Below are 14025 nucleotides of genomic sequence, written 5' to 3'. Positions count from 1 at the left end.
CTCAATACATTACTCATGAGCTGCACTTGCTGGCAGGACCCCCGACAACTCTGCCAACTGTCCGATCCTAAATTCGCGGTTTTGGGTCATTTCCGTCGCATAGCTTTCGGCCGATTTCGACGGTGTCTCGACGCACTAGGGGTCGAAGGCAGAAAATCGTCGCATTATGGATCGGGGATTGGCGGCAACGACCATCCCCGGCCACCTCACATGCGGTCCCCTCGGTGCTCTGAAGGCTGCTTCGCCTGCTGCTGATGGAGCGGCGGGGGTCTACGCGGGCCGAGTTTCGACGCGACGCGCGAATTCGGCGCATAGTGGATCGGACCTCGACGAGGTGCGGCCCCAGTCGTCGCACTTCGGATCGGACGTCCCTCGTAGTTTTGGCCAGCCTGGGGCACTGGAATCGAACATTGCCGGAATTTGAGCGTCTCATCCGTCGCATAAGGATCGGACATTTTGGTGAGAAGGTGTGGTGAGTAGGCGTCACGCACCATAGGTATCTTATTACGTGACACTACGGGCAGCCCCAATTCTGTCGCTCAAAAAAAAATGGGCATACTTAGGTACGACATAAAATAACTACACGTCTATACAAGTCGTTTCTCCGCTGGAGTACCCGCGCCGCCGGTCCCTCGGGGCTCTGGGCTACTACCTGTAAGTAGCTTTGTTACTCCTGGAGGGTATCCACAGAGTTTGTGGTCGGGAGTGTTTGAGTACTTTGAGGGAGATATCTCTCGGGCCGCGCGTTGTCAGCGTTTAATGCTCAACAAGGCCCTTGCTCTTGACTATGACCACGACCGAGACCAACCCCCGCCCCTCCTCCGTCGCATCGTATACCTTTTTCGCTTCCTTTAATCGCCTTCTGTTAGGTATTGCTCCCGTATGGTCATGGCCTCGGTCAAGCAAAGGTTGCCAGCAATGCGACTTCAAGCACGGCAACGGCTCAATGGAGGAGGCGAGGACGCGTCGCCGCGTCGCCGCGGGGCGGTGCCGACAGTTCGAAGCCCTTCTTCAATGGGCCCGCCCTTCCAGCTCCCAAGTACCATTATGGACTCTGGATATATCCCGCCATGACTGTCAAGTGCATGCGATGCGTGTCGAAAGGATTGAAGACACTGAGGAGAGGACGGTGACGCGCAGTGGCAACGTGGCAGGACATTCTGATGGCAGCCGCGTGAGGGCGCGCTCCCTACAAGCGCGCTGTTATTCCAGCGCACATACTTTTCGTGCATTAATAATAGATTCCCGGCCAGCTACGTGTACTAAGCAACGCCCTCGGGTACTCAAGTGCAGATACGACTCATATCGGAGTGTAATATCGAGTATATCAAGCTATGTAATCTGCGAGACTTCGAAAGCGATCACGTATATCCAAGCATAGTCCGGCGGGTGTATGTCACATATCCCGGCCGTGAAAGGCATGGGCGTGCCTTCTCTTTGTCCGCTCACAAACGATACATATTCTGTGGGATATGAGGAACTAGAACAATGGAAACAATGGCACATAGATCATTGATTCCTGCCAACATACGTATCCTATGACACTCCACATAGATGAGATACCTTACGCCCTTTGACGCCGGGATGTGTGACATATGAAGGGTAGAGAATGGGACGCATGAGATTCGGTAAATATCAAAAGTTCTTGCATCTACTGCCCATTGTTCTCAATGGGCACTTGATGCAAAACCCGCTGATATTTCATCCAACTACATAATAGTCTGATCGCGTGCACTGGAACTCGAGTTCCAGGGTAAAACCCGTCCGGGAAAACCACCCCAAGGCACCCAGTTCGAGTTCCAGTCTGAACTTCCCTGGTACTTTTTTGGCTGAAGTTCCAGGGTCAGAACTCCGAGTTCCGGTGCACCCGATCAGACTCTTATACGTTCTGATAAGATATACCTGACCAAACAAAGGATTCTTTTGACAACGAGAATTGCTCATTTCTCATGCTCTTCGTAAATTTACAGCATCGAAACTTACGCCTACGCTTATGCTGGTCGATATAACTAGACCTGCCCGTGGTGTGATGTATCGTATCAGTACTGTAGTCGACACAATGTTAGGGCCTGTTCGGGGAAAAGAAACACGTCGTAGTCAGCTAACTTGCGTGACTTACCTGCCTTTGAAGGCAAGTAATTCAGGCCTCGACCGCTCGAAAGTTCGCCGATCTTCGTTAACCTGCCTCTACCAGGCAGGTAAGTCGGGTAACTTTGACGTGTTTCTTTTTCCGGAACCGGCCCTTATATATCTTCTTTACTTCTCCATTTTTTCGATCCCATTGGCCCATACTTAACCGATGTGAAAAAGAGAGGACTTACCAATACGCCACCTCAGTAGCAATCAAAGCCCTTGATTTGCTGCAAAAAAAGCTTTGACAGCCTTTCATGGTTCGTGAAAACTTTCGTAGCCTTCGAATGTTGTTCATCCTTCCGAGCATCCCACATCCAGGCTATCATTGTCCGAACGCGGGAAGCATGAGAGTCTTGAACGACCTTCGGGTACATTTCGGTGCCTACGAGGGCCGCTAGGCAACTCGGCCATAAGCACGATGTAGGTGCAAAGCCGCGAAGATCATGACGACGGATAACATGCACAATGTGGAGTTTTTGCCACGCTCTACTATTCTGTGAGGGAACTGTAACTCTGCGAGCTCGCGCTAATGCCCACCACGGCGGTATCTATAAATGAGGGACGTGCAGCCCGAACCGCAACCTTCCTAATTCGGACGTCGGATCAAGCCACGTGTAGCGCGGCTTTGCGTCGTGAGTCGCAAGTGACACGTTACGGTTGAAGTTCAGAATTCGAAGTGCGGGTCACTAAAATTCACCGTGAGATGGCGACTCGGAATGAAGCAGTTAAAAGCTTGCATTCAGCGTAAACACCGGATGAGACTCAGCTAAAGGCTGAGTTGCGCGGCAAAAAGTAAGAGAATTGAACCCAGCGCCGCTTCACAGTAATTGGCGAGCCGAACAAGGGCGTACGTGCAGCAGGAGTGAAGACCGCTGCACCATCGCAGCTTTAAATGAGCAGAGCGCTACTCTTATATATCCCGCAAGCGCCCACCTCGCGCGCAATACCAGACGTCTGTGTGCCTTCAGCAACACCGCCGACCACGCAGCTTACTGTCCTGTGAGCGCATAATATACAGCTATATGTTGAGTACCAAATCACACGTCCTAGAGTATTCAACATAGAGCCAGCGCTATCCGCCATGGCCCGCTGCAGCCCCAGGCGGGGAGGTGTTACCGGCATTTCCCGGGTGGGCTCGGGCCGCGTCGATCATCAGAAACGTGGCAAGCTAAGTCATCCCGGGCAGACCTGTGGTCTGCCTGGGAGGGGAGGAAAGAGAAGAAGAGAGGGAGAGGGCAGACCTTTGGTCTGCCCCTTATCTTATCCTGTACCATAACCAAAGAAGAAAGGGACGTGAAGACACGAGGAACCCCGCTTCACTGAAGCGGGGGGTTTGCGGGTCGGCGAAGCCCGACCGGCCTCGAGCGGGGAACATCAACCGGCACGTGACACGGTAGCCGGTATATCCCGCTCGGGCGGCAGAGCCTCGCCGACGTACACTGCGAGGCGACTCCAGCCTGACCGACAGCCGAATGCCGCCATCGGCCAAGGCCGAAGCAGCCCAAGCCAGAGCGCAGCTCTAAGGCGTTAGCCGCGCGAGGCCGATGACGGGCAGAGGCCTTCGGCCCCAAACTGAGCTAAGCGATGGTCAAAGCTTCGTATCCAAGGCATGAGAGGGAATACTAGATTGGAAGGAGAGAACAGGAAGAAGTAATGAAGGGTTGAGAGTGAGAAAGTGATTGTAGCTATGGATTGCGCTGGCGACGATGGGAAACGGGCTCAAAGTCGGAAAGCCGTGGTCAGCGCGTGATGCAGGATTGGTCGGAGCCGACAACCACGTGACGTGTTGAAGCGATGCCAGCGAAAGGAAGAGGAGGTCAGGTCGGCCCGAGGAACGGCTGAGTATTGGCGGCGATGGAAGTTAGGGAGGCGTGAGAAAGCACGGGCACGGAGCGCGAGGAGTCGGAGAGGAACTATGGGAGGGTGATCGGACCCAAGTGAGGACTGGTGTCGAGAAGGAGAGGATGAAGGAGCCGCGGTTGCGACGAGGAAAGGATGGCCTAAATACAGGGTATAGTCGGCGTGGGCGGCGTTTTGAAGTCCGTGGTCGGTAACGCAGTCCGCGTGGGTGCTGCTCGTCAGCTCGGAGACATGACTCGGTGCGCGCATTGGCGCGAGTTTGCTGCAGTGACGTTCGGCGGGAAAGGGGGCAGCGTTGGGGAGGCTCCTGCTAATATGGGAACTTGGAAGCATTGGCTTGCGGGCGCGAGGGCGTAAGGTGGGAAAGGGGGAAGGAATGCGTGCGGACGTGGCGCGTGGGCGTGGGCTTGGTATGCTTGGTGAGCGATGAGCTGGGTGTTTGAAGTGGCCGATTGTTCCCAAGGAGGATGAGCACGTCGGCGTGGGAAGACTTGCCGGGAGGAGGGTACTATGAGTGTGTTCGCCCTCTATATGACGCGGAGAGACGTCGGCATGGGGGAAACCGTGCGGGAAGGGAGGTGGAAGCGTGCTTTGAATATGGGCCGCAGCACATGCGAGAAGATGCGGGTATTGTAGGGTGTGTAGGAGGCGAGAAAGGTGTCAGCGTAGGTGCGCGTCTGCGCGGGAGGCTTTGCATGGTGGACGTAAAGAAAGCGCGTTGACGCAGATGTTTCAGGCATCGCGAGGAGCGCGTCAACGCGAGAAACGTGGAAGTGGTCGTAGCGCGTTCATGCGAGATGTCTCGAGGGAGGTTGAAAGGACATAAAAGCAGTCAATGCTGGCGTGGATGAGTTGACGACGCGTTAGCGCAGCGTCTAGGAGGAGGAGGAGTCGTTCAGGGGAATGGCACGGCACGGCATCTGGGACGGAGTAGACCGACGACGAGGAATATGAAGGGCGCGTCGGCGTGTCGACTTGCGGTGAGAACGGGGAATGGGGGATACGTGCGGCGGCTTAAACAAAGAGGTTGATGCGGGGAGGCGCGAGGGCGTGATAGGTCGCTCGAGAGGTAGAGCCAGGGATCGCTTGTTGGATCACTGAACTCATGACGCGTAGGAAAGAAGGGTCTTTGGCGGGGTTAGTTGATAACGGGCGGCGCGCGACGCACCTTGGGAATGGTACCGTGCTATGGGAATTGGGGTGGCGGCTACCGGACCTGCGCTACATCGACTTGAGTGCGACAAGGTGGTTCGTGAAGTGCCTAGAGGACGCTACAGCGCGCGAGAAATCCTAAGAGCGTGGGGAGACGCTGGTGCGACACATATCCTGCGGGAACTTGAAGAAGGTCCGAAGGGGCGCGTGACATAGCATTCAGCACCAATACGTAGAGATCGCGCGTTGGCGCATATATCGCTTGGAATGACCGTTGACGTGAATGGAGCCGTCAAAGGGGGCCGGGCGTGCGTGTCCAATAGGAGGAGGGCCTGGACGAGGGAAGAGCTCACCCCGGGTCTGAAAGCGTTGAACGACGTGTAAGAAGGCGGAAAGGGCGCGTTGGCGCGAAGTAATCGCGTGCCAGCTCAACGGAGTGAGGAAGAGAGAGGGGAGGGGAGGTTCTACCGTGAGGAAGGATGATGAGGAAGGAGCGAGAGGCCGACGAGCGGAGGTAGGGCTAGCGGGTGGTCAGTCGAGCAGATGAAGTGGACGACGTGCCTCGGATAGATAGTGTATATGATGAGAAGTCGGTGGCGGCGTGCATCGGGAAGCGCGTCAGGGACGGTGTACTTGCGCCTTGGTCGCGCCGCGCAAGCGCGCCATGCCGAACATGGGGTTCAGGGCGAACGCGCGATCTGGGCGGGCACCCGCAGCGGCGAAAACATGAAGTAGCGAGAACGTCGTGCTCGCGCCAGGTCCTGCACGCGAGTTGGAAGGGCGCTACAGCGCGTGGGAGCTTGAGGATGGCAAATGAGGGTCGTAGTGTCGTCGGGTTTGTTGCGAGACGGGCGAGGGTGAAGATAGGCGCCTTGGTACGAGGTTCTTGAGGAGCCGTAAAGGGGGCGGCGTGTCTGCGTCTCTCGGGATGAACCTTGACGTGGAACAAAGCCGTCGCGTGTGACGGGAAGTGCGTCTTCCATAGGAAGAAGGACCTAAAGAAAGGGTCAGTTGGTAACGGTTGGTGTGCAACGCACCTTTGAGACGGCGTTAGTGCTTGGGAGGGGTGCATTGGCGCAAAATTGTCGCAGGAGGAGGGGCCGCGCCATGGCGTGGTTCTTGAATGCAGAAGGAAGCGAGTTGGCGCGTAGGGCTTGCGGGCAGGAGGAAGTACACGCGTTGGCGTGGTGTTTGAAGGAGGAGGAAGAGGAGGAAGCGAGTTGGCGCGGTACTTGAGGAAGGAGGAAGGATGCGAGTTGGCGCGAGGAAGCGAGTTGGCGCAGGGCTTGAGGCTGGAGGAAGAGGAAGCGAGTTGGCGCGGCGCTTGAGGAAGGAAGAAGAGGAGGAAGCGAGTTGGCGCAAGGATGCAAGTTGGCGCAAGGAAGCGAGTTGGCGCGTAAATCTTGCAGAAGGAGGAGGAGGAGGAGGAAGCGAGTTGGCGCATAAATCTTGCAGAAGGAGGAGGAGGAAGCGAGTTGGCGCATACGTCTTGCAGTAGGAGGAGGAGGACGTGCGTTGGCACGGTGCTGGAAGGGCGGAAGGACGTGCCGAGGCACGGTGCTTGAAGGAGGACGTGCGTTGGCGCGGTGCTTGAAGGAAGGAAGAGGAGGAAGGGCGCGTTGGCGCATAAGTCTTGCGGGAGGAAGGAGGAGGCGCAGGCGAAGGCGGGAAAGGGGCTGAATTGCAGTCGTCATGATACATTGCGGTGGTCGTAGTGAGTGTAATCGTAAGTAAGGGTGTACTCGTATTGGCGGGCCAGCGAGATAGGGGGGCAGTGGCGAGCGTGGGTGTAAGCTAGGTGCGTGATGGTGTGGCAGCGAGTTGGGACCGGAGGCGTCGTAAGCGTCGCCGAGGCGATTCGGAGGTGTAGTTGAGGCCGGGTAATTCGTGTGGGTTCTGCAAAGACGGTCAGAAGGTATCGGAGCATGGGACTACGTGGATGAGAAGTGGGTCGCTGGAAGAGGGAAGAAACTTAGCCGTGTAGTGCCTCGGCTCCTGGGCGAGCGAGTTGGACTCCTGATCGTGCATCAAGAATCCGCCCGATAGATAGTGCCGATGGCCGCCTCCATTGGGATATGGGCGAGCCGGCGATGACTGTCGAAGTATCCGGTCAGGCATATGAGGCGGGTGAAGTGGAAGTCAGGAAAGATAATGTTGACGGTGGTGCTAGGCTGCGAGTGCGGCGCCGGTAAGAAAGGCGACGGGGCCGGGACAGATCCTGTCAGCGAAGTCGAAGTCGGCGGGGATACGTGATGGAAGCACGGTGGTCGATCCCGTCGCGAGCGCGCTAGTGCCGCGGCTTCGAGGCGAATCTTGGGCGATGTTGTCGATCTGAGGTAGCGGAGCGGTGTCGTGTCGCTGCTGCTGCCCTGAGGTTTGCGCTGAGCTGTGGGGCGCTGTCGAAGTCGTTCCCGGCAGGCTTGAACCTGGGTATATGCGCGCCGAAGGATGCGCTAGGGTCGCCAAAACATCGCCAGGGACTGTGCACGGAGTCGGCTAGGGACTGTAGGCGAGAAATGGGGTGCCAGAGGGCAAGAAAGCGAGAAAAGCGAGGGGGCTGCACCCTTCGTCGGTGAGCGCGTCCCCCAAGAAGCGACGCGCTCAGCCACCGCGTGACCGATCTGACATGTCTGATCGCGTGGCGATTCAGACCGGCGTTTGCCCTTCCTTCCTTAGCTTGCCTATCACCGCGCTAGCTACTCGTGCCTCGTGCTAGCGCGGCTCACATCCACCCAATTAGGAAGGTTGCGGTTCCGGCTCGAATTCCATAAATGAGTCGGGTCCATCCATCAGCGATATCCGCAGCTGTACTTGTACCCATCCCCCCTCCTCTGGAGCATATCTCACCAAAACGTGCGATCTCAATGCGACGAAACGAAGGCTCAAAGTGCGCCGACGTTCTATCCCATTGCGCCGGAATTGGGGAGAACTTCGAGGTAGGTTCGATCCAAAATGCGCCGGTCGGGCCTTGTCGTCGCCCATGTTCAATCCATTGTGCGTTGGACCTGTGGGTCGCGTCGTGATTTTGCCACCTTGAACCCCCACCAGCCCACCATCAACAGGCCAAGCATTCCTAAGAGCACGGACAGGGCCTCATAATTGGTGGCTTGGGAGGGTCGTCGCCGCCGATGTTTGGTCCATAGTAAGTGTGCCTGACCAAAGGTACGGTCCTGGTGCGCCGGGAAGCGCCTGAAATCGGCTCTAATCACGCTCTCAGTCACTCGTCGAGACCACACGTGAGGTTAGGCCAATGCAGCTCTGCCCTAGACACAGCGGCAGAGCCCGAAAAACTAAGGATTGAGTGGTGGTACGCTAGTAGGACAATATAGGGAGTAGGAGGGTGGGTAAGCGCGAGGTACTCGACTACGTGACTGATAGCTAGAGGTCAGAATCAGGGTACAGTAGATATACTGATGAAAACATACCGGGAGTGCGAGAGGTCAGAATGCTGACCGATCTCGTACTCGCCGGTCTTATATATGCGATCGAAAAAGGATCGGGAAAAATAGGAGTCGAGGGCCTCCGAGAGACGAGTCACGAAAAGGGCGGACCGGGCCGCTAACCGCCGAGGTTGGCGCGCAGTTTGAGTGAGGCTCGTGTCGCCGACGGTAAGGGAGGCAGGACGTGGATCTCGCGAGGGCGAGCAGACCGTCGGCGCATGTATGGCCCTGAGGCCGTGCGCTTGAGGCGTGATTAGACTTGAGTAAACCATCGTTTAAACTCGATGACTGGCATGTCACACTGCTCGTGCACGTGCAGCGAATGCTTCTAATTAGCCTGCCCTAAAGTCAATGACCTGCATGCCTTCGGCAGACACGCAGAGTCCTGCTTCCTCCCATCACCGTTGCAATGCGCAAGCGACCCGGCCACCAGAAACACTCTCCAGCTGAAGGAAGAATGCAGGCTAATACCCGTTCTATCAAACGACGAAAAAATTTGCCAAAACGGGAGGCATCTCTTGCGAGTCTTGCTAGTCAATGCATGCACCGGGCACGCAAGGAGGCCAAAAAAGCCATTGGTAGGCCTTTGCGTGCGCAATCTATACTCGACCTTCGGGAAGGTTTTTCGCTAAGCAGATCACCCAGAACCGCGGACTGCAATGAGCCGCGACGACAGCTACGGCTTATTCCTTCCTACAAGCTCTTATGCAGAAAGCGTTCTGCTTTTCATGTCAAAGTTTTTGCATGGTATTTCTCTGGTGCGCGCTCCCCCCTCCCGAGGTTATGATCATCCGCTGAGCAATGATGGTCAGACACGAGCCAGAGCTTGTCTCGAAGAACTGCCAAAACCTAGTGATATTATAAGCAAGAAGATAGACGTGCGTGCATGATCTTCGCTCATATGCGGTACCTTTAACATAGACGACAATCTTCTAGATATCAGATATGCACGATCACTGGCGCCGAACCCTGGCGTCATCGAAGGAACGCGAGGATCTCAATGTGCTCGAGGGCCAGGCGATCAATGGCGTTGTGGTCGCACTTGGTTCCGTGTATGCGCAGCACCGGATACTCTGGATGAACAGGGCCACTCAGGCATACCCGGAACTAGCTGCAGTGATCCACGTCGACCCTGCTTGGTACAATACTCGCCGAACGATCGTCGACCACTCGTCAATCAGGTTCACCCTTGAAGAAGAGCTGATGCCTGGTACACATGTCTTCGTGATCGTCTATGGGAGTTTTAAAGATGGAATCCTGACCATCAAGGACCTGAAGTACTCGACGAAAGTCTGCAATGGTGACGCTATCATGCTGTATGGCAGAAGGGGTGCGGTTGAGATCGCAGTGAAGGGCAGGACAAATGGACCACCATGGGTGGCAGTCGACATCGTGTACACAGAGAAGGATGCTCTGCCAAATTGATAGGAAATATTTGCATTCTCTTATACAGTCAGACAGTTTGCACATCACGTTGAGCGAGTCTCCCTGACATGCTCTGCATAAAAGCTACGCTAACCACACGCAAGTTGCGTACGAAGGACACTCATGTATACGGCGATTCTAAAGTGTTAGAAGTGTACCTAAGATGGTCCACAGCCGGCCGTTGTAGGAATCATCTAAGTAGCATGAAATCCCATCGTTTCGGAACTGGCTTGCGAGGAGTTATCTTACGCACCGGGCGTCCAAACGAAACAAAGTGATCCCCGAGCGGATATAGTACCGTATTGTTCTACCCTAGTGTTCCAAAACACATCTCTACATACTATTACCGTTGGTCAGAGCGTCTACGCAGTCAACCCTGTGGCAAATCAGACTGAAGCATACACTGATTGATGAATTTGCGCGCCTCTAATGCAATAACAAAGTCGAATCAACTGTACTCGACGACATCCACACCAACATCAACAACCAAATGCAGAGGGTGTCACTCCGTAGGCGGCGCAGCGAGTCCTTGATGTTTTGTGTTGTCAGGGCGTCAACCATGCACTCCGCGAGGCATGTTGGGGACGACCGACGCGTGGTCAATGTTTGATTCCGCATCTACGCTGCCGCCGCGACTGGCGTCAATGCTGTTGGCAGTAGAGCTCTGAGGCCGATATATGTAAGTACAACATGTAACCAGTTACATACAGCTGTAAGTAACGATGTCATCAACATGAAGTTACATGTAAGAAACCGGTGCATTACATGGTATATAAGCCTATTGTTTGCTACTAACGTTCTACTCTGCATCACAAGCGTTGTTAGCTGCTCTGGTGATCCTGTACCGTCCTCCTCCTCCTCGACTTTTTCGGCGCAAAAACAACGTCTTTTTGAGCGCCTTTTTGAGCATCTTTTTAAGCATGTTTTTAGCACGAAAAAATCGCCTTGCCACTCGTGTCACGGTTCGACGGGGCCGACGTGTCGTGCGAACGAATTCCGCTTTCGTGTCACAACCGGCAAAAGCTGACGCAGGGTGATCTACCTGCGTTAGACGCAGCTAGTCCTCCGGTAGATCTAATCGAAACGGTTAGCGAGGTCGCAACGAGGCGGTAAGCGCGTCAAATCCGCCGGGCCGACGCCGCAGCTCACGACATGTCACAAAAGTGTCGAAGTTGGCAATGATGCTCTATTAGCCCCTCCTGCGGCTCGACGCCGCGATACTGCCCAGAGGAAATATAGTTGGATGAGGAAAAGACTGGCTTGGTGTATTATCTGAAGTACGAAGTTTATCTCATCCCTAAAGATACGGAGGCAAGTAATCAAATATGGCCAGAATCACAACGGGCATAAGGGTGTCAGTGGTTGAGCGTGGTTAGCAAATCATCGAGCATAACAAGCCTCCATCCGTTTGTTATCCTGCAAGTGGATTGCGAGACGGGAGGGATGAAAAGAGGTGGCGAGAAGCATGGTGAGAATATTATACTCACTTTGATAGAGGGAGCAGCGCACGAAAATTACAGCGGTAAGTACAAATCGGAAGCGCTCAAAGGATTCCCTTGTTATGTGTAGGGGTAGATGCAGCTACGAGAAGAGCGCGGTCCAGGCTAGAGAAGCCGGCGGGGTAGGCCCAAGAGACTGCTATCGAAAGTCCCCCTGCGAGAAAGCTAACTCACCATCAATATCTGCCCACCCCTCAACAGATTCTGGCTGGGTCATACGCGTATCCCATGTCCGTTCTCTGAATTTTCCCGTGCAGAGATTTGACTACTCCGCGCACTTCACTGAAGCCTCGTATGTTGACGTCACGTCAACGCGGAGAGCGCGGGTATGCGCGCGCGGGTGCCCAAACAGTAATCTCCTCAACAGGTATCACAAGCACTGAGAGATTACCTTATGCTTCCGGGATAGAAGGAGTCGAAGGAGGCCGGGGAGAGCCAGTCACACATGTCGGCATGGTCTGCTACAAAGATAGACTAGGATCAATTCCTCGGGCACCGAAATTGAAGGGAAGATGACTATAATTTGTTATGCATCACGTTACCTTGTCGGAGGGGAAACCGTGGCATAACAGCCAGATATCGTGATTGGAACGAGGAGCGATGGATTGTGACATGGTCGTGACATACCATGGACTCCGCCGGCGGCCCGGCAGCTTTGACACGCCTCCCGCCTCCTTGTCGCCTCGCTCAGCACTCTAACCGCAGGCTAGCTGCAGGCTAGCCGCGTCTAACGCAGGTAGATAAAGCTGCCAGGGATTTTGCCGGTTGTGTCTCCCATGATACTTTGGGTGAAGCTGACCACAGCCTCGCCGCTGGAGAGTTTCTAACAGTTTCTAATATGGCCTCCCAGGCCCTCGCGTAAGTAACAGTTTTTAACTCGTTACTAACACGTGTTTCATACATATGTTATTATAGCCGTTTGCATAAATGATGCTGATCCGCACTCCGACCAAAAACATTGAACTTGAAGAGAAAAAATAAAAAATCCGGCTCGATACCCCGGAAGTCGCCCGCCGCATGAGCGTGCGGCGTCCAAGCTCAATTCCATCTGCTCTACGCTCAACCTTTGCATGGCACAGGGGGATAGAACATGAAACTGAATTACTGACCGTGTCTGGGGGCACTTTGGACAACCGGTTCGATGTTTTTTCGAACGCGCAGATCAGCCATCATCTATTCAAACAACTTTAACATCGTAGTTACTTACCGAACTCTAGACTTGGCACCACCGACTTCGCTCCCGGCCTCCAGGAACTAGCCTACTGGGCTGACTCCAATGCAGATGACCTTGTCAATGCCACCTTGCATGAAGGAGACGGACCGAAGAGTTCGTGATAATGACTGCAACTGTGGTCATGGTCTAAAAATGCCCTGTATAGTAATGTTTATAGTAGTGTTGATGCCCCTCGGACACCTTTGCTACTCCCATTACCGACCCTTAACGGGGTTTGCAACACTTTCGGAATCTGGGCATATTCTCGACTGTTTCGGCTTAGATTCCCACGAGACTTGGTAGAGCTGTCAGATACCATAGCGTGAACGGATCCTCCAACTTTGGTGGCCTTCAGGGCAGAAGAACTTAGAAAATTGCTGCGCAACAGTCGCCGATGCACAATGCAACAGTTTCGGTATTTGCCGAGAACGGCTCCCATTTTCTATCTGGACGGTTAGAGCTCCGTATTGCATATAAGTTCATAGATGCTATGAGCACAGCGCGCTATACCCATATGCCAGAAATCTAAGCGAACGGAGGATGAGCGGGCTCGGGCTGAGGTGTTGCATTGCTCGGCACCTTTTGCCGCTTTGACCGATTTTGTTGCAAACCCCGTTAATGGTCGGTACAAACCGCCTGCGCTGCTGCGTCCTCAGCCGCTCATTCGCGCACCTAGCCTCGCGATCTCCGTAAGAGCTGGAGGAAAGCGGAATCCGACGGCAATTTAAAAGGCCGAGTGGTCGAGACAGCATGCGCATGCTATGCGCCAAATAGTCCTAGATGTTTCTCAGTCTGACTCTGAGTAGAAAGCTTGAGCTACGCCAAATTTCCGTCTTGCCAATCGCTTTTGGCGGATTTCGCTCGCTCCGTCGTCCCTCTGGATGGCACATACGCGTAGCCCCGCACGTACGAGCTCCGTACCTGGACTAGCACTAGGGAGGCCGCTGGCATCAGGAAAAGCGTATGGTGGTGATTTACGCAAATGCCGCGTGAAAAGCGTGATTTGCAGTTATAACCATCTTTGTTGTAGATCATATGGATTTCCTCTGCACCCCTTTCAAAGCGAGCAAATTTGCACGATATTATCGCAAAACATCGGGGTTTTGACGAGCACTCGCAAGATGTGAATTGTAGGTGCTCACTGTTGAGCATGCTGGGAAGCGCGCCTATACTGCTTACCTGGTGGTAAGGAGCTTGGTATGAGGCAAGCGCACAGGTAGGTAAAGACCTGTTATTCCTGGGGGCAGAGAGGCCCTCCTTATATATTGTATGTACAGGATGGTAGGTAGCATGTGATAATGCA

General features: G+C 54.5%; 2 protein-coding genes across 2 annotated transcripts; one reads left to right on the top strand and one right to left on the bottom strand.

Moving 5' to 3' along the window:
• Window positions 1-5825: 5825 nt before the first annotated feature.
• Window positions 5826-6839, bottom strand: SCHCODRAFT_01093191 (uncharacterized protein; the record flags this gene model as incomplete). Its single annotated transcript, XM_003033544.2, has 2 exons — window positions 5826-6140; window positions 6183-6839. 2 exons carry the CDS (start codon window positions 6837-6839, stop codon window positions 5826-5828), a joined length of 972 nt encoding a protein of 323 aa, XP_003033590.1.
• A 1286-nt stretch (window positions 6840-8125) lies between these two features.
• On the top strand, window positions 8126-10010 carry SCHCODRAFT_02663822 (uncharacterized protein; the record flags this gene model as incomplete). The annotated part of the gene is made up of 3 exons (XM_003034107.1): window positions 8126-8139; window positions 8194-8287; window positions 9522-10010. 3 exons carry the CDS (start codon window positions 8126-8128, stop codon window positions 10008-10010), a joined length of 597 nt encoding a protein of 198 aa, XP_003034153.1.
• Window positions 10011-14025: the final 4015 nt, after the last annotated feature.

The sequence above is a fragment of the Schizophyllum commune genome (genome assembly GCF_000143185.2).
Source record: "Schizophyllum commune H4-8 unplaced genomic scaffold SCHCOscaffold_3, whole genome shotgun sequence".
Lineage (NCBI taxonomy): Eukaryota > Fungi > Basidiomycota > Agaricomycetes > Agaricales > Schizophyllaceae > Schizophyllum > Schizophyllum commune.
This window is presented reverse-complemented; position numbering and strand designations above follow the sequence as displayed.